Here is a 27,980-nt window from a genome sequence, read left to right as displayed (position 1 = left end):
TGAGTTACAGACTTCTCTGGCTGCAAAATTTAGGTTTGACTTGCAGCCTGAGAACTGACTTACAGACTAGAAAAAAACCAAAATGGAACAAAAACGGCCTCTTACGGGATTAATTGGTTTTCAATGCACTGTAGGTCAATGGAGACTTGACCTACAGACTTTTTGACTTGAGAACCGCCTTCCAATACGGATTAAGTTCTCAAGTCAAGACCCCACTGTAGCAGATTTTATCACTGAGGGCACAGTGTCTCATTCATAGAATATGACAGGGAGCGCAGACTCAGATTTGTCTTTGTAACTCTCCAAGAGGCTGTGTGCAGAGTCTTTGAACCAAAGTGGATGTTGAATTGGCTTTATAAGGAACATAATTAAAATGGAGAGATTGCGGAAACCAGGAAAACACAAGTATAAAAACGCAGTTACCATAGACTGTGTCAAGTTACCAAACAAACAGGCTCATACAAGAAAGGAATTAATACTGAAAGAAAATGAGAACCATTTATTCAGTTTCAGAGCCAAAATATGACACCCCCTTAAGTTGTTGTGCAACCATGAATTTACTATTCATGTCACTTATACCATTTCTGTATATAGCTAATCAAATGTACACAAGATTGGTTATTGTAAGATATTTCCCCATTAAAAGATAAAGAAAAATTAAGATGCAGTGAGGCTTCAAAATTTCAGAAATTACTTTTCTAGACTACAACTCTCAGAAGCCTCTAGCCAGCATGGCCACTGGTAATTCTGGTAGTTGTGAGTCCAGAAGAGTAACTTCTTCAACTTCAGCTAGGTACCACTATACCTATTTCTCCATGTTATAGTACTACTACAACTCCCAGCATTCTTGACCATTGGCTATGTCACTAACAAGAGCTGCAGTCAAACAAGGTTGGTTGCTCTCTGCCTGTCCATGCCCAAAAGACCTAGAAACCCACCATTGGGGACTCCAGATGGACCGTAACTCCCACTACCCAGTCGATGTTAACCTTGGTGGCTACCAGGAGACGATGAGAATTCAACAGATCTGGAGGAGGCTGCTGGAAGCCCCACCACTGCCACCACTCTCCTTTTTTTAATCTGTCTGTTCGTATGAGCAGTGCTTAGACATCCATATGTATGCCTGTGTGTGTATACACTGACACATTTGCTCACATTTACATTGTGAGACATTCATTCAGGATCCCCAGGAGGCAAACCCTCCAACATACACTTGACTTTCCCAGATAACTCAGCTGACAAAAGAAAATTGCACAAAATTGAAACAAACCAGTGGTTTTTTTGCATTTGGCTTCCAGTAATTCCTGCTGTGACCTGTAGTGCCAAATCAGGCATGTAGAAAGCATGCAAGCACGTCATTAAGTGTAGGTTCAAACTGTTGGTCCCTTCTCTTCAGACAGCGCCTGTGCCATTGTTCAATCAGCCCTGAAGGTTGCATCTCTCTCTCTTATACCGCCTTGACTTTCATTCCCCTTTTAAATATTGTGCTTTCCCAGAATTTTAAAAACCTCTTTTTATTAGGAGTATCCAGTAGTTCTTTCTTATGATCTGAATCCAAAACTCACATTCTGAGAGAGAGATTTTTCATCTCTCCATAACCAGAATCATAACCATGCACTATGAGAGTTTAACCTGTTGACCATATTCTGAAAGCAGGGCCAGCCCTGCCATTAGCCCAGGTGAGACAGTTGCCTCAGGCAGTGGAGCACGAGCAGCAGCACAGAAGCCACAGACTGCCCACTACTGAAGCCAGAACACCCTTGCTGCTCTACCACCACCTCTGCAGCTCAGCCACTTCTTGGCTTTACCACAAGCAGGATGGCAGCGGCCAACCCCATGCACAGCTTCTCCTTCTGTCTCAGGAGGCAGAAGACCTTGTGGCACTAGCCTGAAAGAGAAAGATCAGGGCTCTTAAGAATATAAAGGTATGCTTACTTGAGAGTAAACACAATTTAATTCAGGGGCGTTAGTGGATGGATGGGTCTTGATTCGGAACAAACATGGGCCACAGCAGACTGCTTCTTGATCTCAGTCTAATTTTAAGATCAAATGTTAAAAGATCCGACTATTAAATTGCAGGGGATGCTCACTTTTTGTTTTTGGCAAGGTTTCCTGAAAGATCTATGGCAATAAGTATAAAAATCACAGAACTGTATCCTTTTAAACATTATCCAGCCACATGGTGAGGCTCTTGGAAGAAGAGACACCCCCTGCCTTTCTTTAAATATATAACTGATGAGCTGCAAGGGTATCCATGAAAGGTTGCACAAGATTATCTGTTGAGAAGTAGAAGATCAAGCCAAAGGTGATGGATATCGGAAGGGCAGGCAATGCTTTCTTGAATACTGCCAGCAATAAAAGAGTTAAACACAGGCCCTAAGAGGCAAAAAACAAGAGGAAAAAATTGTTCAACAGAAAGCCAGAATACTTTCCTTATACCCATAAGCAATTTTTAAAAACTTAGATGATAGAGTCTGTACTAAGGACAACTCCCCCAGCCCAGAGTTAGACATGTCTAAGCTCATTGTGCTTATCTGATTTATAATGGCATAAATGTTCATGGGCCAGAATCTACCTCATCAAGAGACTAAGGGAGTGACTACACTAGCATTGTACCTCAGCTGCCACAGTTAGACATAATGTTTTCCTCCAGTGACTACATGACGTACAGCTCAATGACTTTTCTTTTTGGCAGTAAGGGGGTCAATAACATTACATTTTCAAAACAAAACAATGTTGACCAACATCGTTTATTTCAGTGTAATGATCCCCATTTATCTTTTGTTTCTGAAATGTTGTTTAGGGGGTACTGTAGTGTTTCTTGATGGTGTGCGCAAAGAAGATTGCATGTGGTGTAAAATGTACACAAACACATTTTGTGCCTGTAGATGTCAATTTAAAAAGTCATCAAAGAAAGAGGATATGCCTCTGAAGAAAGTGCATGGAGATCAGAGTGGTATACATATTCCAGATGGGCGGGATATAAATCAAATAAATAAATAAATAAATAAATAAACTCTGTGCGGGAAATAAAAAATTGTGAGAACTGGGACGGAACTAGGAAATCAGAAAAGCTCTGTGAAGTTGATCTTTACAAACAGGCCCCTCTCTAATCCCAACAATCTTAGGACTCGCTCTTTAGCTCTGCTTAGGTGCTTGGGCCTGGCGTGCTCTGGTCCATGGGGTCACGAAGAGTCGGACACGACTAAACGACTAAACAACAACAAGGTGCTACAAGCCCAGGGCTGACAAGCTACCATGCCAGCTTGCCTGGATGAACTCTGAAGGTGGCATTTCACATTCTGGCAATTCAGAACATACAGATTTCACTTACTATAAGGATGGCTACAAAACAAGCCAGAGTTGTATTCCAGTCACCACTAGCAGTAGCAGCTGCTTTCCCTACAAGAACACTGTAGAATATGAAGTCTCCAAGCCCCAACTTAACACCTCCTATTAAAAGAAAAGAAAAAAGGTCACCAGCTTTCTTCACTGAACGCTCAAAGATGCTTATTCTCATTCATACTGTTACTAGTGCTGGACAGCTCAGTGGTGTAGGCATCCGACTGTGGAGACAGAGGTTGGGAGTTTGATTCTTTTCTGTGCCTCCTTCACAGGGGCTGGACTTGATGATCCACAGGGTCCCTTCTAGCTTTGCAGTTCTCAGATTACTATTATCACTACTTTTATTATCATCATTATTAATGTTCCTGTAATAACATTTATTACATGCATTTATTCAACTTATATCCCACCCTTCCTTGGGATAGCTCAGAGTAGCTAACAATTCATATTGGCTGGAATCCCAATAATGTTTGCACAAGGTATGCATTATGGCTAACTGATGAGGGGCCAGGGTATATCTCAATTCTGTATTGGGCACATGATGAGGCAAAAATCTATACAAATACATAATGACTTCAATAATAATGTTGTTCTCAATAAAAAAAAGATAAACTTTAAGTGGAATTGTTAAAAATACCACTTTGCCAGATTTTTCATACATGCCTACAGCAGTCACAGTATTCTGGTATTCCTTATGCATCATTTTCACGTTTAGAAAGGGAAAGCAGATGTGTGGGGTGAAACAGGATAATTCACAAAATACACAAAATTATTTTCATCCTCAATATATCGGTCCCAATGCAGATGTTCCCATGCTTTAGTCCCGCCCCCATGGTTTTTGCTTTGGCTCCACCTCCATGTTGATGCGTACCTAGTGGACCACTTTCTAACTCCAGACAAGGCCCTTGACCTGAAAAAGGTTGCCCAGCCATGGTTTACACTGACTGGAAGGAACTCTCCATAGTTTCCAGAGAGGGCTCTTTCTGCCCTCCCGGAAGAGGAGCTCTCAGTGCATACAGCATTTCCCCAATGTAGATGCAACAGAATTACTTCTGCTTCAGAAATGACGTATGCAAGAGACAGAGAGAGAGAGAGAAAACGAGGGCAATGTGCAGAAATGCAAGGAGGTGGCCTCTTCTAAGGGCAGGTAGTTCTTACATTTAGACAAACTTCAACTGTATCTTTTGACCTGCAAATAAAAGATTTTACTTACAATTTTATATATGTGGTGGGTGTGCACAGGGGACAGTGTGCCTCTTAACTCATAGAATGACTGACCTAGAACATCATCAGCTGCAAATGATTTTCTCACAAGTTAATGGGACAAGTACCATGAGATGGGCTGCTGCATCCTATGGGAAATCTATTGCACTATAATACTAGTTTCAGCACAGAGGCCAGTTCAGGGCCAGAGTACATTATTGTTGCACAAAATGCATAGGAAACAGACCTCCTGAAAGGCAGAATTTACAGCTAGCACATGCCTTATAATTTAGCTTCTGCACATCATGCCTCTCTTCATTCATGAACCTTCAGGCCGAACCGTCAGCTAAAACTCTCCCCCAGAGACAGAGATGAGAAACATGGCAGGGGGAGGTTGGAATGCTACCTCCTACAATCCCAGGGCCAGCATAGCTAGTGACCATGATGTCTATGAGGTTCTGGTAGCTGCAAGGTTGAAACACCAATAATGTCTACATTTCAGGGATGATGCATTAGCAAAGTTAAAGTTAGCACAACATCTGCACTTGTTTGCTGAGGGCTGGCAATGGTAAACTCTTGAACATTTCACATACCTTGAAAGCTTCACTGGGGTCAGCCTAAGTTGGAAGCGACTTGATAGCAGATAACAACAAAGCTACATTTATGCCCCACCTTTCCTGAAATGAGATCTACATGAAATAATGGCTCCCCCCCCACCTCACCTGTATCTTTAGAGTACCTGAATTCATACTTGGTGCAAGGGAACAATTAGAATTTGCCTGTGAAATAACAGTAATATGTTCAAACTTACTTTCTCCCTCCTCCAACATCTCTTGTATGTTGTTGCCTATCTGATTAGCATGTTGACCGCTTTGGCCAGGTGCTAGACTTCTTCCATCTTCAAGCTCAGGGTGTGAAGAAGTCCCATGGTTCTCAGGTCCTTCAGCTGATTTCCCAAACAAAGCACAAAGTATTAGGGAAGAGAGAAAAAAACCAACCCACAAAAAATACACAAACACTTAAGGGAATTCAACATATACAGTACATTCAAAGGTTCCTGCTCAAAAAGCTAAAGTCTTCTATACACTTTCTCACGAGTAAATCTTAAAATACTGTATAAATCATTGTGCTCAATCCACCCAGCAATCCATCTAGTTCAGTAACCCATCCATCCAGTTACTATGGCCAATCAGGTAACTCCAAGAAGTCTGTAAGTGAGCCTTGAAGACAGCAGGCAAAATCCAGATTTAGTCCTAACACAGCAGATCTACTGAATCCATGGAATTTACCCAAATGTAGACCCACAATCCACTAACTGATGTAATATAAGAGTGTGTAACCTCCAGAGATCCAGGGACTGCATATGCCTGTCCCAGAACCTGGGGTGGTGGTGGTGCATTTTCTTACAAAACATTTTTTTAAACTGAAAAATGCCCCCATACACCACAGAAAGCACAAAGTCACTTTACGAGTCTATCCTAGATGCAAGAACAGTTACATTTAGACCTACAGCCCCTCTCCTACCACTACTACTCATCAACAGCAGATGGACAAATAAACGTATTGCATCACATGAATCACCTGAATCCCATGTTTCTTGAGAAATGCCTCTTCGCACATTTTCCGGTTTTGCCATTCCGACAGTCCATATCATGGCAGCTATGGGGAAGGAGGGAGTTAACATGACTTGGAAAACAAGACGGCTGGAACCACTCCAAGTTAGACAGAAACAGCTATGCTTATCACACTGCTTTTTCCACATTAAAAGATGCAAAATACCAACACCAAGGATGAAATTTTTGGATTTTCCAAACTACAAATACCATAATTCTCTATTCCAGGAGTTTAACCTACCTTACAGGCACTTTGCAAATACCTGAATGCATTGCAAAAACCTAAATTGGAAGGCTTTGAGACTTGGCTAGGTCAAACTCTGCCCAAGTGTCCTGTCCCTACCCTGATGCTAGATTCTGACAATCATCCAAAGTTATACCCATTGAGGAAGTTGTAGGGAAGCACCATGGCATTTTTAAATTTAAAATGCTTGTTAATGATCATTCTGCCAGAAGGGCTTCCAAAGCAATTTATGATAGAGTATTATTAAAAACATTTAAAGAAGAGGTTAAAATGTTATTTATTTAAATCCCCTCCATTTAGTGGTGAACCACTACTCTAGGCAGCTAACAGAAATTAGAAACAAACAAACAAAAATCGCACAAATAATAATAATCAGCAAAAAAAGATTGGAAAAAAACATTGGCAACAGCAAATAAAATTCAAGTTCAAGCACATGGATTCTTGCAAGGGTCATAGGGGTAAGGATATTCTTAAAGTCCTGTTTGAAAAGTTCAGATTTCACACACTTCCTGAAAGACAGAAGGGAATGTGGCACATGTAAACAGGCAACACACGTTCCATAGTGTAGCAGCCACCACTGCTACACTACGGATTCTGGTTCTTGGTGATAGTTTTCCAGGTCTCTCTTGAGGTGACCACCTACAACCAAGAGGTCTAGGTAGAACAGGTAGCCTGGAGAGACAATCTTAGGAAGAGCCACTCCAACAGGTATTTAAAAGCAGATCCAGGTCGTCTCCAAACCTGTTTTAAAAACAGCAATCTGAGAGACCAAAGATCCTTCAGAACCACATGATGTTAGCTTCTGTTTGCTTGTTGGAAACTCTGGAATTGTTTTGGGATTAACCTCTTTCATAAAGGAATTCCACAATATGTTTCTCCTCTACCCCTCCTCCCACTGCAAGCCAGCTTCCACCAGCTTAACTCCAAACGAGTGTGCAAGGAAGGGTGGCTCTAGAAGCATGCAGTCTTGCTTGCTTCACATAGAATCATCACCTACAATGATCACCTGAATCTGGCATGTGCAGAGGTAGGAACCTTTATTTTTTCCCTAGCCATGCTATTTGTTGCAGGGTTCTGGAAATTACAATCTAACAAACTGAAGTTTCTCAACTCTGGGTGTATGGCTAACACTGTGCATACATGTATATCTAGAAGCTTGTTACTGTACTCCATTTGGGAATATAAGAGAACTATTATCTGGAAGGAAAGGAATGAAAACAAGAAGTAAGGAGGTGTAGCTTACTCAAAATAACAGTGTTGGAATGTTCAAAATATGTACTAGGAAAGAATGCTTGTCCACCTCCTTACTTCTCATACTTCATTCCTTTCCTTCCAGATAATAGTCCTCTTATATTCCCAAAGGAAGTAACAAGCTTCTCCATTTAGGTGATAATTCACAGTGTGGTATAGAGTGATGGATAGTGATGGAACAGGACTCTGGAGACCAGGGTTCGAATCCCCGCTCAGCCATGGAAACTCACTAGGGAGTGGAACTAATAAAACCACTCCTTAAATATCTCACTTACCTTAAAAGCCCTATTAGGGTCACTATAATTTGGTTCAGACTTGACGGCATGTAACACATAGACACATTTAGATGGCTTTCATACCAAATTCTCCATTCTTACTCAAGTGGGAGTATTAAAATAGTTGTTAGCCTAGCGAAAGGTCTGGTGTTATTGTCACTTACCACTTGTATGGATAAAAATCAGATAAGGATGGGAGATATACACGGTTTTACATATGAATGGAAAGAAACAATTTTCCACTTCCTTCCTTTGGACAGCCAGATCAGATACAACAAGGGATAGCTGATGAACAGCTGAGTTGAGTTGGAGAGTGAATGGTGGAAACGCCGAAGCACTTAGGGGATACAGCAGTGCCAAAGGGAGAGAACATCTATCTTGCTGAATTTTGGCTCTGCTTGTTTAACCCTATAGCAAGCAGAGCTGTGTCCAGATTGTCTATCTTGAATCCCGCAAGAATCTGCAGCCGGGGCCTGTTGTCAACCTGGCTTCTTGCCCGGGTGTGCGCATCCTTTTAGACATGCAACTCTGACTCTACTGGAGCTTGGAGACATTCCAGTTTTGGACTTTACCTCCCAGAATCCCCACAGCCACCATAACTAGTTGCTATGCGAACGGGGGCTTCTCAAAGTTGTCGTTCAAAAGAGTAACTTCTTCTTGAATCCCTATGGCATGGTAACTTCTTCATTTAAAAATCAATAGTCGGTCCATTTCATTAGTCAGAACATATTAGAAACAGAAATAACCTATCAAAGGAGTTAGTTGAGAAGACAGATAATATATTCCGAATAAATTCAAAGAAATTAACGGAGAGCACACCTGCTGGGTGAGAGATTCTGGGAGTTTTTGTAAAAAACAAGTAAGTTTTCCAAACTATGGAGCATAACTGCAGCTATCCTATTGAACATTTACTGGCAGAATGAAAGCTCCCTTTCCATAGCATCATCACAGCCATCATTGGTAAGCCTTTGAATGCGGGACCCATGCCACAATTCACAGAAGAGGGGTGGTATGTGACCTTCCCCTCTTCTTATACATTCTATCACCCCGGAAGGTCTCCGGAGCTCAGGCACCATGTTCACACCAATGTCAAGCCTCTGTATAGCTTACATGCTATAAATTTCATTTTTTAAAAGCTGAAATTATTAGGATAATTTTTGGATAGCTACTGCTGGATATAAGTGGTCGTATACACCAGATGGGCTGGATACAAATCAAATCAAATCAGTCAGTCAATAAATATAATGGATGGATAGCTCAGGGGTTTGTTTAGGTCTCTGGCTGTGGAGCCAGAGGTTGGGAGTTCCATTCCCCACTATCCCTCCTTGACTAGGGCTATACTTGATGACCCATAGGGTCCCTTCCAGTTCTGCAGTCTAAGATGAGTATGATAAATATACTGGATTTTGCAATGGCATAACATTCAGAACCCACAGAATACACAACATCCAATGAAACCTTCCCTTGGCAGGGAAGAGAGACACTCTGCTTTGTATTTCCCCTTCGCCAGTTCTGGGACAAGGCACCAAATTAACAATGCATTGTTCGTTCTTACACAGGCAACTGTATTTTGTGAAGAACACACAATTTTATTTTACTCACAGGAATAAATAAGTGCAGGAAATATTGGCTCGTTTCTCTCTTGTGCAGTTTCCACTAACATTCGGAGTGGTCCCTTTGGGCATAAAACAGCCACCAGGTCTGTGAAGAGAAAAGTATCAATTTGAATTGAAAACACTTTACACATATTTTACTTTCGGACACAACATAAAACAGAGTTTAACAAATGCAAAAAAGAAAAAAGGAAAAAAAGCAGAAGAACAAAGCCCTGCAGCCTTGAATTAAGATGCAGAAAAAAAGGTTTTACATAGCTGAACTAATACAGCTACATACGAGGGTAAATGGGAAGGCCTAGGCAAATAAAATCCCATATCTTTATTTATTTATTTATTTGATTTATATCCCGCCCATCTGGTATATCATACCACTCTAACAGCAAGGATATACAATTAAAATAAAAATCCATAAACATAATAAATTATAGATAGAAAAAAGGAGGAAAATTAAGTCAAATTAAATGCTGGCAGGAGGGAAGGCCTGGGTGTAAAGCCATGTTTTTAATTGTGTTTTAAATGTACCCAGTGTAGGGGCCACGCAAATCACAGGAGGGAGATTGTTCCAAAGGCGAGGAGCCACTGCCGAGAAGGCCCGGTTTCGCGTCTTTTTCCACTGGGCCTCCCTCGGCATCAGGCTCCTCAGCCTCACCTCCTGGCTCGCGCGGGTGATCCGGGTAGATCTTGGTGGGAGCAGGCGTTCCGCCAAGTATCGAGGTCCCAAACCGTTTAGGGCCTTATAAGTGAGCATTAGAACTTTGAAGTTGATGCGGAAACGAATGGGCAGCCAGTGCAGTCTGGCCAGGATAGGAGAAATGTGATGGAATTTTCTCCCTCCAGTAAGGAGCCTGGCCGCTGTATTCTGCACCATCTGAAGTTTCCGCGTCAACCTCAAAGGCAGCCCCACGTAGAGCGCGTTGCAGTGGTCTAATCTTGAGATTACGAGTGCGTGCACTAAGGTAGTAACCGCCCCCGTGTCGAGATAGGGCCGCAGTCGGGCGATCTGCCAAAGATGAAAAAAGGCGGAACGGACAACCGACACCACCTGCATTTCCATGGTGAGCGTCAGGTCCAAATGTACACCCAAACTGCAGACCCCACTCGCCGGAGCCAGGGCCGCCCCCCCAAATGAGAGAGAGCTACCCAAGCCCCCTGCCACGGGGGCCCCCACTTGTACTCAAAAGACATTCCAGTAGGCACTAGAGAAACCTCAGAGGCGCAGCATTTCAGAGCCAGGAGGCCACATTATGTACCTCATGGGGGAGAGGGTGGGAGCTTAGAAAAGAGCTTCAAATTATCACCTATGATCAATTCTGTGATGCATACTGTGTGTTTCCATTTGACTAGACAGAACACGGCTAATGCAAAAAGTTTGGCACTGGCCCTACCATCAGGCAGAGGGAGGTTGTTATTCCAGGAAGCAGATTTAAGTGCCATTAAAGGCAAATAAAACCACCATTTTATTTTCACTCAGATCCAAGTTCATCTCACCTTCTCTGTACTGCACCACCTGAGAAACATTGTGAAGGGACAGGAATCAAAGCATAAGGTCTTCACCAGACATGAAGAACTGTTATGCATGAAGATATGCTTGATTTTTAAAAGAATGAAATGAGAAAGAATGAAGAAGTAGATTGCATGACTCATCTTAACTAGCATTTGTTTTTAAAAGTCTGATAATGGGTTATGAAACTCATATGTTTCAAGCAAACCATGGCAAAGATCTACCAAAGGTTGGCTGCCTTGGATGACAAGACAAGCCACAATGAATGAGATACTTACACAGAAACACCAGATCTCCCACTCATAGGTACACCAAAGAATCAGTCATGATAAACCATGGCTTCTGCTTTGTGACCTAATTTTATTGAGATCTCTGAGCAGGGCCATTGAAGTCTAAAGCAAGCATCACCCTGAAGTTGAATGCAACTTGGAATGTTATTGTTGCCAATTGTGATGCCAATGTAAAGGCCACCAGCTGATGATGTAAAATACTACTGGTTCAAATACCCATTCAGGACAGGTTATGCATATCGTTACTAGTGACATCTTACAATTTCTTCCCATTCTAGACGTACCATAAACAGATATGCCTCCAAGAATGACCCAGGCTGACCACTCAGGCAAGTATTTGATGAAAACCAAAGCCATCAAGGCACTGATCATAATGAGATAAGCCTGCTGGAGCTGCAGGGGCCCCTTCCAGTGGATGCAAATCATTCCGACTGCTCCAAAGTTCCAAATGACAAAGAAGAGGGTAGGATAATCCATGGCCACATTGTAGGTCTTTAACACTTCACTGCAGAACAAATAATACCCCAGAAGACAGTTATCCTATGCAGACAATGAGTATCCACAACAAAATTCAACATTCCCACACCCACACCGCAGCACGAGTATGAAATAGCAGGGGAGATTTTGGATGGGGAACTGACATGGCATACTTATCTAGGTCAAATCTAAATCAGCTCATGTATTCTGATCCAGAATGTGGTTCTAATATAATATAACTCTTTGTTGTCAATTCTACTCTCAGCAGCAAACTGCAGCAGGTGGAGAATTTGGGGCAGGAAAATTATGTAGGCCCCAACGCATTATGTCTTACTCAAGGTCTACAGCTAACTGCTGCCTTCCAAAATGACAGTGGACACTTAGGTATGTTTTTGGGGATGGGATAGCAAGTAATTTGGCTCTCAATCCTGAAGATCAGTCAATCCAGAAGGGAAAAGCCTTTGGTTATTGTTCAAGCACATTGCGTCAGAAAAGTTTTGCAATGCATCTACTGCAAATTGTACAACAGTCTCCTGAAAGATCTCATTCTGCATTTTGTCTCTTCTGCTTTAAAGAGATGCCAAACTAGTTATAATCAACAGTGCTTACCCAAGGTAGATATAGGTAAAAAGGAACAGAAGCATCAGAGAAGAGAGAATTAGCCAGCCGTGTATGAACTGTTAAAAAAAAGGGGGAGGTAAAACAAGAGATCAGGTGGCCAGTTTGTGCCTTGGATACATCACATACGTGTTCTGCTCATTTTCTCCTTTGGGCCTCCAGAGTGTTCTTTACTGCATGGTGTGTGAGCTCTTTCTCTATCCAATAGCTTCACTACTGTTACGCTTTAAGAAATGGGAGTGGGGAGCACAAAGGGAAGCTGCCCAGGGCCAGAATCCTATTGGAGTTACACGGTATAAACTGAAAATCATAAAACCAGTGTGTATGATCATGCTGTCTGCCTGCTGCAGACATACCTTGGAGAATTGCATCAACATAATTCTATAATGTTACAAAAAAATCTTACCCCTCCCCTCTATAGGTGCTTGTCCCTCATCTTTCGCTCCTAGTTTGCTCAGGCTTTCTTTTCTGACAACTGTTTATACTTGTTAATGATGCTTATCATTAATTTTGCTAGGTTGGTAAATTACAGTTCTCTATAAACAGTCAGAATTTTTTCAGTTGTCATCCCTACTGTTTTTTTCTGGAGTAGGAAAGTATGATTCCCATTAATTACCAGATTGGTAAAATGCCACTAAGGCAGATTGTTACTTTTTTTTTTTTTTGACCAAATGGTCCCTGCACTTGCTGGATGAGGAAACTACTGCCAGCACAAATTACAGAAAGAGTAAGTTATAGGTCTAGCAATTTACTATGTCAGGAGAGCACCACCTTCTGGTCATGTTAACATATTAGAACATTTCACATATATGCCAGTATTTCAATAATCATAAAACCACTTCTTGAATCTCACTTACCTTGAAATCCCTATAATTTGGTCGCTATAATTTGGTTCTAACTTGATGGCGCAGAACACAATTTCAATACTTTTAGCCATGCAACACTTGCAGTCTTGACATACTCAAGGCTACACAGGCTGTCTCTTCTGGCAGGCACAGTGGGAATTGAACTCCCAACCTCTGGCTCCAATGCCTGGCACCCAATTCAATGAGCCATCTAGGCAGCAAATTACATATAATATATTTAAATATATCTAAGCCGCTTGGAACATACAGGCTGGCTACCCAAAGCACAAAGAACTAACATTTAACTACAGATAAGAAAGAAAAATTGTGAGGATACACTGAGGAAGCCATTGTGTCTGTTTTCATCCTTAAAGAAACTGTTGAGCACAATGGACTGAAGTCACGAGTAAGCAACTTTAACCTGTAAAGTAAAACTAACCATAAATTATTTGTCACTTGGACAGCTTAAAAAAATCTATTAATCAGCCTTACCTTGTAGCAACGGTATTTATATAACAAAACCAAGAAGATTGTCATGACTACTATAACACTGATCATGATGATGGTGTTCAACACAGAGCTCAAGAGACGCTGGCCCACATAAGGCGTATCTTCACTAAATGGGGTATAAATCCTGTAAGAAAACAAGAACATCTCTAAGTCTCGTTGTAGAGTAAAAGCCCACTCTCACAATGTCAGATGTAATATTTTTACTACAAGAAACAGAATGTACCATGCAGATGTTCTGCTTGCATGACCAAGCCTTTTGAAGCCGCTTGTATGTATGTTTGTCTAGGGATACAGCATTGAATCTTCTAGGATACTCTTTGGGAGTCTAAAAAAGATCTACTATTTGCTGACAGGGGACAAACAGCTATAACACCACTTTATCCACAAGTCCAACTGTGGTGTGCGGGTTTAGACATCACACAGTCAAGTGTAGAACTTGGAAAACATATTCTCTAGACTCTGACAATTCTCAAGCGAAAACGTTCAGTGGATGGGGGAATTCTGGGAACTCTAATCTCAAAAGGCAACTTTAACAAATTCTGGTCAGAATAAAAGAACTTTAAGTTGGATCTATGTACTAGGTTAGGTTAGGCATCCTTCAGTCTCGAAAGACTATGGTGACGTGCTCTGTATGGAGGACTTGGAACAGTGTCTAGTGTGGCTGAAGAGGCCAATTTGAGAGTGACAATCTCTTCCACACTGAAGACAAATCCAATCTGTCCCCTGTCCAGCTCCCTGGTTTTGCTGCTTTTGTGACTTCCTCTTTGCCTCGGCCTGCTGGACAAGGGTTTCTTCAAATTGGGAGAGGCCATGATGCACTGCCTGCCTCCAGGCTGAATTGTCAGATGTCAGGGTTTCCCATCTGTTGAGGTCTATTCCTAAGGCCTTCAGATCCCGCTTGCAGATATCCTTGTATCGCAGCTGTGGTCTCCCTCTGGGGCGATTTCCCTGCACTAATTCTCCATACAGGAGATCCTTTGGAATCCGACTATCAGCCATTCTCACGACGTGCCCAAGCCAACGTAGACGTCGCTGTTTCAGTAATGTACACATGCTGAATATTCCAGCTCGTTCTAGGACTACTGTGTTTGGAACTTTGTCCTGCCAGGTGATGCCAAAAATCCGTCGGAGGCAACGCATATGGAAGGTGTTCAGCTTCCTCTCCTGCCGTGCACAAAGGGTCCAGGACTCACTGCAGTACAGGAGTGTGCTCAGGACACAGGCTCTATAGACCTGGATCTTGGTATGTGTCATCAGCTTCTTATTGAGCCATACTCTCTTTGTGAGTCTAGAGAACATGGTAGTTGCTTTGCCAATGCGTTTATCCAGCTCGACATCCAGAGAGAGGGTGTCAGAGATGGTTGATCCAAGGTACACAAAGTCATGAGCAACCTCCAATTCTTGCGTGGAGATTGTAATAGAAGGAGGTGAGTCCACGCCTTGGCCCATGACTTGTGTTTTCTTCAGGCTGATTGTTAGTCCAAAGTCTTGGCAGGCCTTGCTGAAACGATTCATGAGTTGTTGGAGGTCTTCAGCAGAGTGGGCAACAATGGCTGCATCATCTGCGAAGAGGAAGTCCCGCATGCATTTCAGTTGGACTTTGGTCTTTGGTCTCAATCTGGAGAGATTAAACAGCTTTCCGTCTGATCTAGTCCGGAGATAGACACCTTCTGTTGCAGTTCCAAAGGCATGCCTCAGCATGATGTACAAAATGTAGCATTTTGTATTCTGCCACCATTTATGTTCCATTTCCAAGGCTCAATGTGCTTAAACACCCATTCACTTCGGCTTCATGCTAATCTGACTACTTTAAATAATAAAAGCTACAGCTAACAAAAGGACACTGTCACAAGAACCCTGCCTTATCCCTTCATACAGCACACTATACTAAATACACAGTAATACAGTAATAGAACGGCAAAGGATCGCCACAAAATGAATTGTAAGAAGTCAGCCTATGTATACACCTAAACTCAAGTTCATCGGAAGTCTAGATTAAGCAAAGTTAAGCATTACGTACAGCTGTCCATTCTTCTCAGTGTAAAAACGCACTGATTTTATGGTTGCCACAACCACAACCATGCACAGGGTAACAGGCACAAACAGCATTATGACATGCTTTGCTCCATATTTCAAGGTCAACTCTTCCTCTTCTCTGTCCAGGGCAACGGGTGCTGTTGTTGCTCTATTAGAATCAGATACGTTTCCATCAGGAGTTTTGTTCACGCTACTGCTACTGCCAGTACGTCTTTTCTGCAAGGAGAAAACAGAACAGGCGTTAGCTGCTAGCAGGTGTGGGTCAAATCCACCCTGTAGAGGCGATGCCACCTAGACAGACAGTTACAAGGTATGCAAGAAAGCAAGTGGGAAGAAGAAACAGCAAGAGAAGCACAAATGAAAGCTAAATTATACTTTTTCTCAAGGACACCCAAATGTCATAGAAGCATGCAAACTTTCAGGTACTTCAGGACTCTTCATCAAGCTAGGGGATATTAAAATACGGAGAAGGAAGATATGAATGGTCCAAAAATTAGGCCAGAGATTATTACCAGTGGCTTAGTGTTTGAGGGGGAGGAAGTCACCCACCCACTCCAGTGTCTCTCCAGCTAACCCACCTATGAATAAGAGAAATGCTGATGGAATCAGCATCCACTTCCTTTCCTCACAGCCAGTGTGGTATAGACGTTAGAGTCCTGGACTATTATTTGGAAGATTCAAGTTCAAGTACCCACAGAATCACTAAAATTAGCAGACTGAGTGGTCCATCACCCACTGTGAGCTTGACCTATGTCACCATTATGAGGAGAAGAGGAGGGATGAGGAAAGCCTTGTACGCTACCTTGAGCTTACTGGAGTGAAGATGGAACATAAATGCAATTAATAAACGATGCAATTACATCACACATTCTCATTGCACCACAAGCCAATCTGATTAAATGTCAAACTCAAGGTTGATTGCATCTACAGCAGAGGCGGATGATCTCTAGAGGTGCAGGGGCTACATACTCTCATATCCGGAGCCTGGAGGGTTGTATTTGACCCTGTAACTCCCAAATTCTTACAAAATATGAGGGTTCTTTCTTTTACTCAAAAAGCCATATTGTATCCTTTAGTTTTTTTTTTTTTAAAAACAACCTTTGAGATGCATGACGGGATCCTAGGGGTCCTGAGGGGGGGGCTCAAAAACTGCTCCCCACACCCCCATAGAGGAACACTGGAGTTTCTCAAGAATTTTTTTTTCAAAACCATTGAGGGTGCTTGGCCTACTGGGGAGCCCTGCTCAACAGCTTGCAATCTGGAAACTTGAAAGAATGTGTTGTGTTTGGCACAGAAATGGACCTATCCCACAGAAGTAGTTTCCTCCAGCTGTGTCACTGTGGCCTCTTGTAACCCACCAAATGAATGGATCCTTATGGGAGACCACTATGGTGTTCCAAATGCAGCCCCTGGACTACCCACTGCTTCACCCTGATCTAAAGTATTGGAGAAGAATCAGTCCCTCTCAAGAGGGATCATACCTTCACCTGCAGTCATTCATGCTAATATTTCAAAAGAGGAAAAGATGAAGGAGTGCCTCAGGAAAGCAAAGGAAGAAGGGACCAGTACAACAGGAAGGGGGCTTTCAGATGTTGGATTTTATCTTATAGAAGCTCCAGTTAGCTTGGCCAACAGTAAAGGATCATGGAAACTGTAGTCCAAAACATATGGAGAGCCAGACGTTGCCCATCCCTACTGGAGAATGAACAGGACCAGCATTATACTGGACAGGCTATTCTCTTTTCAGAAGCAGAATCCACCCACCCTGTGTGTCTGAGTTTCTGTTGTACCAGAATCTTGTACACCATCATGGTAGGGAGGGAGAAGCGAGCTCTCTGCAGACATCAGGGATGTTCTCTCGTTACACGCTTCCTCTTCGCTGTCAGAGTTGTTCATGAAGGTGATCATACTTCCTCCCTTTACAGAGATTTCGCTGAATTAAAGAGCAACAAACTTCTTAGAAAATATACACATGAGGCAGGGAAGAATGGTAAGACAACAACTAATAGCAGAGCAGAACAAGCAAGACCTAGGTAGAGTTTTGGTTATCAGAGCCCTTTTAACTTGTCAGTTCTGCATTAAACACATAATATTCTGTAACTGTATTTTTGGAGCCAGATGGATTTCTAGCACACTAAAGCAGAACTGTACAAAATTTAGAAAATGCCCTTTTAGCGGGGGGATGTGAGATTTATTTTTAGCAAGAATTGGAACACTGCTTTTAAAAGGCTTAAGACAAAAGAATATGATGAGCCTGGATGCCCCAATTCATCAAAAAAATTAATTAGGAAAGAACTACTGACACTTCTGAACTATTTCATTTCATCGCATCATTTCCAGAACACAGGGAAATAGGATATTTAGATGCCCTATTTTATAGAGGACAGTCTTCCCTACTGAAAGGCGTATCCAGTCCAAGTCCAGTTTAAAGACTGAGAACTGTAAGCAGAAGTAAGTCAGGGAACTTAAAGTTGATCATCAGCTGCTCACACCTGAGTAACAAACTAGGCAGGCACACAGAATCATGCCTCGGTGTTAAAATTCACTATATTTCTGATAAGAATTACAATAATTATTTCTAACTATTCATCTGTACATACAAAGTCAGCATATACAACTATTGTGCAAATCTGCACCCTATTTTTGAGGATATAGATTTCTACTTTTATAGAAATGCTTGAGTGACCTCCGCATAGGAAATATTGAGGCTCTGAATGAATTGCAATGTGCATTTAACCCCCAGGCAGCAGGACAAAATATTATACTCTTTTAGAGTCACACTTTACTGCAAAATCCATAAGATATACATTCTACATGTTGTCCCGGAAGAGTTGGAAGCAAGGCCCTCCACATTTCAACTGCTTGCTATGTACTGACTTTTGCAAACAAATAAACAAATGACTGGGGAAAAATTATACTACACTTCCAGGTATCTGCTACTTTTTGCCATTGGAGTAGTTTTTGCATCCCCTTCAAATGATATATACTGGAATAACATATAATTTTTATCTTTTTTTTTTTAGTGGTATACTACGATGCAGAAAAGCAGAAGTTACATTCTCTGATTGCAGCTATGTTGGCTGTATGTACCCAAAATCTTACTCAGACCCCTAATTCCTAACCATAAACCCCTTAAAATTCTCACTGAGATCAGAAAACACCCTACAACTCAAGATTTTTAAAAAGCAGCAAGAGCACCAATATGAATGCAAAATAAAGATGGAAAAAAATAGAGGGGAAAACAAGCCATTTAGAAAAACTCACTGTCAAGCAGTAGTGATTGTTCCTTCATGACTAATTGGGAATTTTTGAGAATAAACAGAATCTATCTATCTATCTATCTATCTATCGATCGATCGATCGATCGATCGATCGATCGATCGCACCATCTGGCAACCAGGCCACTCTGGGCAGCTAACAACAATATAAATAACAATATTAAAAGACGATAAAAATAAATAAATAAATAAATAAATAAATAAATAAAAGCCAAATAGGGTAAATTAAAACAGACGGCAATAAAGGTGGTAAAAGGGGTGATGGAGATGATGACAAAAAGGACATTAAAAGGGGGGGGGCGAGATCTTAATGCTCTGGGAAAGCCTGACAGAAGAGCCAAGTCTTCAATGGTCGTTTAAACCCATCCAGCAAGGGTGCTAGGCGGATCTCAATGAGTAGCTGCTCTTATCTTGGGACTCACTGTGACTGAATACAGTATAGTCCAATTCAAAGGAACCAATCAAATTCTGCTTACAGGCTGAATGTTTATAGAGGGTGTGGAACCTTCAAGCCCAGATGTTTCAGCCTTTTTCTCCCAGGCGCTTCAGGTTTATGGGATACGTAGTCCCATGTATTTTGGGGGCCAAACATACCCCACCTTGGTGTAGAGGAAATGGAACACAGGATGGTCCCAGGAGCATCTAGAGAAGGCAAGCTGTTTACACACAGGGCCTTCCCACAAGGTTTCTCCACAGAACATCTACAGTAGTCAGTGCTGCAACAATGACTAGATGGCTCACCAGCAGCACCAGAAATGGCACTGGGATGCCTGGAATCAGGACTCCACCAGAGCTTGGGCCCCAGCTATCATGAGGCAGTGTATTAAGATCCAGTAAAAGATATCCAAAAGAGACAACACACTTGGCTGATCTCAGAATATCATAGCCAACACAACATGAACGAGCACTTCAACTACCTTTAGACAAAGCTGACGAGACTCCTGTGGTCTTGCCTCGCTCTCTCTGGAAATTTCTTCATGCTCTCAGGGGGTTCATGTCTCACAGTCTGGGAATGACTGTTTTAAATCTTTACCTGCCAAGTTCCTTGGCTATTATGTTAGTCTTTGTACTATTAATTTTCAGAAGTTCCTGCAAGTCTCACTACTTGCAACTTTGAATCCACTTCCTCCATACAACCAGGCCCAGAGAGAAAAACAGGAAGAGGTGTTTATTCATAGCAAGCAAATGCAAATGCCCTCCTATCTTTCTGTTCCCAGGTCCCAAATCTGAAGGATAAGGCAGGCACCACATTCATGAATTCCTAGTCTCCCTCATTTCTGCTAAAACCTGCACCTTTTGCCTCATTCCCTTTTCCCTCTGCTTCACATACATGCTTGCATCAAAAGTCTACTCCAGAAATATTTGAGAAGCCATGCACTACACCCAAAGGACACCAGCACTGGTGCAGAATGATCACAGGCTTCAGCTGGCAAGTACACAGATGTTGTAGAGATCCTATATACCAGAACCAAGGGCCAAAAAAAGCACCCCTTTGTTATGAAGACACATGTGACCATGCATACATGTGTGTGCACTGCCTATCCCTGACCTAAATCCTCTTTCAAACATACCTGTGCCCTGCAGCATCATGGAAGGTTGTAAAAGCTAAGGACTTAAAATGCTTCCAGCATTGCTTTAGAATAGGGGTCTCCAAACTTTTCACATGGAGGGCCACATAACTTATTTGCAATATTTTTGAGAGCCAAAAGAACATGCATGTACACTCACCCGCCCTTACTCATGCATGCCTGCTTGCATGCACACACACAAGGATGGGCTGGAATAAAAGGTCAGGCGGGCCGGATGTGGCCCCTGGGCAGTACTTTGAAGACCCCTGCTTTAGAAAAACTGCCCTAGCTTTAGAAAAAGCTAGAATTTTCCAGATGTGTTTGACAACTGCTTCCATCTTCTACTTCCAGATGTATTATTTATTTATTTATTTATTTAACTTCTCATGTGACATATAAAGCCCTAAACTGCTTGGGCCCTGGATACTTGAAGGACCGCCTCCTTCCATGTGAGCCTACCCGGCAGTTAAGATCTAGCCAGGGGCCCCCGAAGGTCTCTGGGTGGCTCAGAGCATTTAAAATACAATAAAAAGGCAAAATAAAAGGGCAAAATAATTAAAATGCAAATAAAATATATATTCTAAAAATTGCCATCAGACCTACAGCTGATATTATTTCAGTTAAAAGCCATTTGGAACAGGAAGGTTTTGACCTGGCGCCGAAATGTCATCAGGGTCGGCGCCAGACAAATCTCAATCGGGAGGGCATTCCATAGTCTGGGGGCAGCTGCCAAAAAGGCCCTTTCTCTACAAGCCACCCCTCTTATCTCCTTAAGGGATGGCTCTTTCAAAAGGGTCCCCTGGCTAGATCTTAACTGCCGGGTAGGTTCATATGGAAGGAGGTGGTCCTTCAGGTATCCAGGGCCCAAGCCGTTTAGGGCTTTATATGTCAAAACAAGCACTTTGAATTGGGCCCAGGCAGCAACTGGTAACCAATGTAAATTAAACAGAATCGGCTTGATGTGATCTCTAGCAGCTCCACCACTCACCAGCCGCGCAGCTCGATTCTGGACCAGTTGCAGTCGCCGGACCGTCTTCAAAGGCAGCCCCACGTAGAGTGCATTGCAATAATCTATATGAGATGTTACCACTGCGTGTGTAACTGTCATGAGACTCCGCTCGTCCAGGTAGGGCCGCAGCTGGTATAATTTCCACAGCTGAAGGAAGGCGCCTCTGGCCACCGAGTCCACCTGGGCTTCCAAAGTTAGACTGGGGTCCAGGAGCACCCCCAGGCTGCGGACCCTGTCCCTTAGGGGGAGTGTAACCCCATTCAGGGCAGAGAAATGGCCCTCCAACCTGTCCAGTGAAGCACCCACTAACAGCACTTCCGTCTTGTCTGGATTGAGTTTCAATTTATTAACCCTCATCCAGTCCATTATCAGGTCCAGACACGAGTTCAGCACAGAAACCGCCTCACCTGGATTGGTGGAAAATGAGAGGTAGAGCTGAGTATTGTCAGCATATTGCTGACTCCTCAGCCCAAACCTCCTGATGACCTCTCCCAGTGGTTTCATGTAGATATTAAACAGCATGGGGGACAGTATTGAGCCCTGAGGAACCCCATGACATAAACGCCATGGGGCAGAGCAACTGTCCCCCAGCACCACCCTCTGGACACGGTCAGCCAGGAAGGAGTGGAACCACCGTAAAGCAGTGCCCCCAACTCCCAACCCAATCAGTCTGTCCAGAAGGACACCAAGGTCAATGGTGTCGAAAGCCGCTGAGAGGTCCAGGAGTATCAACAGGGTCACACTCCCCCTGTCTCTCTCCCGGCAAAGGTCATCATACAGGGCGACCAAGGCAGTCTCTGTACCAAAACCAGGCCTGAAACTCGATTGAAATGGATCCAGAAAATCCATTTCATCCAGCAGCGCCTGGAGTTGCACAGCCACAACCCGCTCCAACACTTTGCCCAAATAAGGGAGGTTCGCTACTGGACGGTAGTTAACCACCAGCCTTGGGTCCAGGTTAGGCTTTTTAAGGAGTGGGGGAATTACCGCCTCTTTCAAGGTAATTGGACTACAGCTCACATCCACCCCATTACATTCCAGCATTCCTATTCCACAGCAGATCTCTCCAATGGAGATTACACTGCTTTTTCAAACACTGTTTTTAATTCCTTCAGTAAAATGAACATTACATGAAGATTAGTGCCTTCATTATCAGTTTTACTTCTTCCTTGAAATAGAAACAACACCCCTACTCTTCCATGAGTTCCATTTCTTAGAGAAAGGCAGCACATATGTACAGATTAAGTTAACAATAATAATACTTCTGGATTATGAAAGCAGTACTCATCGTCTCCCATCACTTCCCCATTTCGTTTCCTAAAAGATGTATGACGCTAGGCTCCAAATATCTATACGTACCATGTGAGTAATATTTGGCTCAAGCTGTTAAGATGTGAAGGGTGATGTGATATAGACAAAAAAAGACAAGATACAGCACCACCACTCTGCCCAGAATTCTAAAACAACAATTCTAAAATGCAATATATCTGTAGATGCATGTTTCTGTAACACCCATTCAGAACCATTGGTGTACAGCATTTGGAATTATGTATCATAGAATCATTAAATAATTGAGTTGGAAGGAGCTTACAAGGCAATGGAGTCTAACCCCCTGCTCAATACAGGAGTCCAAAGCAAACCAGATCTGACAGATGGTTGTCCAATTTCCTCTTGAATGTCTCCAACGTTAGAGTGCTCACTACCTCCCAAGGTAATTGGATCCACTATCATACTGCTTTAACAATTAAGAAGTTTTTCTTGATATTCGGCCTAAATCTGGCTTCCTTTAGCCATTATTACATGTCCTGCACTCTGGGAAGGTCAAAATCAGATCCTGCCCCTCCTCTGTATGACTATCTTTCAAATATTTGAGAAGTGCTATGAAATCTGCCCTTTGTCTTCTTTTCGCAAGGATAAACATGTCCAGCTCTTTCCTCAAAGGGCCTGGTTCCCAATCCCCTGATCATCCTTCCTGCCCTCCTCTGAACCTGCTCCAGTTCATTATATAGAAGGAATGTTTTCTTGCATAAAGGAAAACCTGGCTCCAAATCTCTGAATATTCATCATTCTTTGTCACAGAGTTCATTTGACCTAATTACTACTTTGAGCAAGGCCTCTGCGGTTAACATCGAGTTGGGAGACCTAGATTCCACCTTAACCTGGGCCACTCTCATTTAGAAAACTGCATGCACCACCACCGTCTTTTCTTCCTAAAATACATTCTGTCTAATAAGGAGAAAAAGAACAAGAATAAGAAAACATAGGAGGGTGGCTGCTTAATAAAAACATTGTTAGTAAGTATTCCAGGATTTTATGTCAGTTTATCAGGTAAATTTTTTTAAAGTTCTGTGTAAGAATTCCTGTTCTTTCAGTAACTCAGTTGAGTTTTATATGTGAGTTGTTCATGTGCAAGGTTTGTGGGATGCAGTGGGTAGCTAGCTCCATGTTGAACACCATTACTCTTATTACCTTTCCACCACCTGGCACAAAGAAACATAGAGGTCTTTTTTTTAAATAGATCCCATCAAGCTGAGGCTTATCCACCCCTGTATGGAGACAGACAATGCTGAAGGATGGCAATGACATTTATTGTTTAAGAAACTAAAAAGTTCTCCTTCTTTCCTTTAATCACTACCAAAATCCTTTGCTATAATGAAAAGTCATTGTAACAAAAGGAAGAAGTCCTTTGGAGGGAGCAGAACTCAACAACAGACCTCTGCTTGTCTAAACTTTATCAGCATCATCTTTGGGGGGGTGCTGAGAAGAATTAACAGCTTTCTTTCTGTGCATAAATATGTCACGTTCGTTTCTAATCCTAAAGTAGAATCCTGCTTTTCCAAGCTAAGAACCATTTCAAGGTTGAAAAGAAATAAAAAGCAAGCTAACAAATATAAAAACAGATTAATAGTCAATGCATGACTTTTACATCTGAAAGGGGAAAGATACGCTAAAGGAATGCAACTATAAAGAAAAACAAAAGCAATCTATATTGATGGTTATCTGCCATCAACAACCAAAGAGAGATGTGAGGAAAAAAATGTATAATTGGACAGAACTCCTAAAATGGGAACACTACTTTCTACATCTTCTTGGGAGCAAGTTTCACTGCAAACAGTAGGACTGTCTTTTAATTAAACATTCAATGAGTTGCTTACACTACAGTCAGGTTAGTTTTAACAGAACCAGAAGCAGATAGAGGGAAGTTTTGCTTTCCACGGGGGATATGCATTTTTTCTTTGTTGCACTCCAGCCTGAGAGGTTCTATAGATTTGTCAAGCAACATGAAACCAGTTCTTCAGAGAACATGTATGGGATGAGAGAGACAGGGTATGCAGCTTGGCAGTGCTCCTGGATCCGGTCCTCTGGTTCTATCAATGAAGGCTCAGAGTTCAGGACTGCCTTTTATCAATTTTGGTTGTCTGCCCAGCTGTGCTCCTATTTGGACTGAAAAAGTGCCTATAAAACAGAAGTACATGTTTGGGTAATCTCAAAAATAAGTTACGGTGATGCCCTCTAAATAAGACTGCCCTTGAAAATAGTACAGAAGCTTCAGCAGGTCCAGAAGGCAAGAGCCAGACTTATTACAGGTACTAGCAGATTCTGGGTCACTTGCACTGCTGCTGCTTTAAGTACACTTTGAGGATGGGGTACTGCTATGGGGCTCTTCAAATGACGTACTGTCTTGTCTTGAGCTTTAAGGATAAGGGAAAGATCCTCTTGCTCAGTGGTTCTTAACCTTTGTCACTCTGATGTTTTTGAACTGCAACTCCCAGAAATCCCAGCCAGCACAGCTGGTGGTGAAGGCTTCTGGGAGTTGCAGTCCAAAAACACCGGAGTAACCCAAGGTTAAGAACCAGTGGTCTTGCTGAAGACACACTAATTAGACCACAAATGTGTGTTGTGCTACAGCTGCCAATTAATACCTCTGTTTAACTCCGCAGCAAGCTGCAAGGAGACAGACACACTCCCTTGTGGCTAGTGTTAATGAGGTATTGTTGATTCATCGGTGGCCCAAACTCTGCTGTTGCTTGAGAGGCAAGAAGACACGCTGCTGCCATTTTTGCCACCCCCTGGCTGCCTGCCTCCACTGGTAACCCATCTTCCCTTATTCTAAGCTCCAGACAACAAGCTTCCTACAGGCTGAAGAGCACAATTTGCAGCTCCTGGCACTCCATCAGATGCCTTACTTTGCCTAAGGGATAAGCCAGTCAATCTGAACAAGAACATACTAAGAGATGAGTTACCCTTATACAAATAATTATTTAGGTGATGTAGCTTGATTAGAATGCACTTCAGAAACAGACACAATCCGACCCTATTATACACCAACCCAGTTTGTTCCAAGTCCACAGAGTTAAGGGGCTTCCACCACTCCTACTGCCTCTATGGAGAGCAGAACTAACTTCAAGAGGATCATTGGAACGTGCAACTATGCATACCAGTTTCCTAATCTCCCTGCAAGGCTATCCAAGACCTTTTAGAGAGCCATTCCCCATGTTTTTTACTTCTGAGGTCACAGAAAAATATTAAATTTGTTCACTTTGTTTTTGTTTTTTCTCCCACTGCCCTTTTAGTTCCACCATTTCTCATTTGACATATAAAGCCCTAAACGGCTTGGGCCCTGGATACTTGAAGGGCCGCCTCCTTCTATGTAAGCCTACCCGGCAGTTAAGATCTAGCCAGGGGGCCCTTTTGAAAGAGCCGTCCCTCAAGGAGGTAAGAGGGACGGCTTGTAGACAAAGGGCCTTCTCGGCAGCTGCCCCCAGACTATGGAACGCCCTCCCAACTGAAATTCATCTGGCGCCGACATTGATGACATTTCAGCGCCAAGTCAAAACCTTCCTGTTCCAGGCGGCTTTTAACTGAAATAACATCAACTGTGGGTCCTGATGATGGCAATTTTAATTGTATTTTAATTGTATTTTAATCATTTTATCTTTTATTGTATTGAATTTTAATTGTTGTAAGCCGCCCAGAGACCTCTGGGTAGAGTGGGCGGCATATAAATAAATAAATAAATTTGTTTATGTACTCCTTTTTTGGGGGGACCACAACAATGATCAAACATGCATTTTTAAAAGTATAATGGCATTTGGGTGCTTATACAAACCAATCTCAATATACTGCAAGTAAGATTCTTGAGAATCACATATGGTAAGAAGGGGAGAAAAATGGATTTAGCTATGTGAAAGAAATTTATACCAATGCACACACCACACAAATTGAATTTCCAGCTTGACTGATGTGGGGATTTCCATATTACTCAATGCTTCTCTTCCAAGCCAGTACAGGGGCCTTCTGCTTGACTAGAAGGCAATAAACAACCAGTTTAACTGCTTGCAAGCCCCTTTTTGTTAATGAATGAGACAAGCAATTGATTCTACATCCCTTGAGGTGCTGATAACACCATGCCTCAACCTGGCTCTCCATGCTTACGGTCTCCATTTTGGAAATCCAGGAACTCAGCACCCATGGCTACAATATATGGCCAAGTGAACTTCTGACCCTTTCTGCTTCTCACTCCCAACCTGGCCAAGAGTTCAAAAGACCCCAAAAACTTGTTCTCCATCCCACTCTAAGACACACGCCTTAAAATACATTTTGGTGACCTATCAAAAGCATTACCCAAACCTGTTCTTTAATATCACAAACCAGACAAGGCTATCTTTTCACAACTAAGACCGTACATTTTCTTTACAGAATGAGGTCCTGCAGCACAAGCCTTGGCATATTAACGCAATACTGTATTATGCCCCGCTAGATTCGGTACTGCTCCTTCCCCATTTCAGAGTTATCTAGAATTGCAGCTTTGCCCCTTTTGCCATGATCCACCGTCACCAAGGAGGGCCATGGAAAGATCCACTTCCAGGAAGAGCTCTGTCACTATGAAATGACTCCCTTTCAAAGAACCTCTTCTCTCCCGAGACATCATCCTCTGGCTCACTCGTGATTAAAAATCCGCAACTTCTGCCCTAGTACAGCCACAACGCTGGAGTGCAAACCCTTTAAAAACGAGAAAGCGTCCCGGAAGCTGGGTGGGGACAGGGCAAGTGAACTATAGCCAGGTCTAACGGGAACGCAGGTGGGAAACAGACAAATGTTACTTACCTGTGTGCTCGGCGCTGCGCAAAAATTCACCCCAGATTGACTCTACAGCAACTCAAAGACACGAGTTTTCCGCTCCTGTTTACCTAACCCCTCCCCCCTCCTCTTGTTAAAAGCCCAACACAGCGCAATCCCTCATTGGCTCCGAAGCGTTCTATTTCGGAAGGTTAATTACGCCCCAGAGTTCATTGTCTC

The 27,980-nt window shown here is 42.6% G+C and overlaps 1 protein-coding gene across 1 annotated transcript; it reads right to left on the bottom strand.

The window, feature by feature from the left end:
* Nucleotides 1-472: 472 nt before the first annotated feature.
* Nucleotides 473-27,980, bottom strand: PSEN2 (presenilin 2). The gene is made up of 11 exons (XM_020809344.3): nucleotides 27,789-27,980; nucleotides 17,590-17,758; nucleotides 15,809-16,041; nucleotides 13,771-13,912; nucleotides 12,425-12,492; nucleotides 11,623-11,843; nucleotides 9,534-9,632; nucleotides 6,130-6,207; nucleotides 5,360-5,494; nucleotides 3,335-3,453; nucleotides 473-2,376 (listed from the first exon to the last, which is right to left on the bottom strand). Exons 2-11 carry the CDS (start codon nucleotides 17,731-17,733, stop codon nucleotides 2,221-2,223), a joined length of 1,395 nt encoding a protein of 464 aa, XP_020665003.2. The 5' UTR covers nucleotides 17,734-17,758; nucleotides 27,789-27,980; the 3' UTR covers nucleotides 473-2,220.

This window comes from Pogona vitticeps, chromosome 1 (genome assembly GCF_051106095.1).
Source record: "Pogona vitticeps strain Pit_001003342236 chromosome 1, PviZW2.1, whole genome shotgun sequence".
NCBI classification, from domain to species: domain Eukaryota; kingdom Metazoa; phylum Chordata; class Lepidosauria; order Squamata; family Agamidae; genus Pogona; species Pogona vitticeps.
This window is presented reverse-complemented; position numbering and strand designations above follow the sequence as displayed.

What these genes read in the sequence shown, in the direction of transcription:
- PSEN2 (XM_020809344.3), bottom strand. Translation starts at nt 17,733, where the DNA reads ATGATCACCTTCATGAACAACTCTGACAGCGAAGAGGAAGCGTGTAAC. An exon ending in ACTGAGAAGAATGGACAGCT is followed by an intron (nt 13,913 to 15,808) that starts GTACGTAATGCT and finishes GTTTTCTTACAG; the next exon opens with GATTTATACCCCATTTAGTG. An exon ending in GATGTTGGAGGAGGGAGAAA is followed by an intron (nt 3,454 to 5,359) that starts GTAAGTTTGAAC and finishes TTCTTTTAATAG; the next exon opens with GAGGTGTTAAGTTGGGGCTT.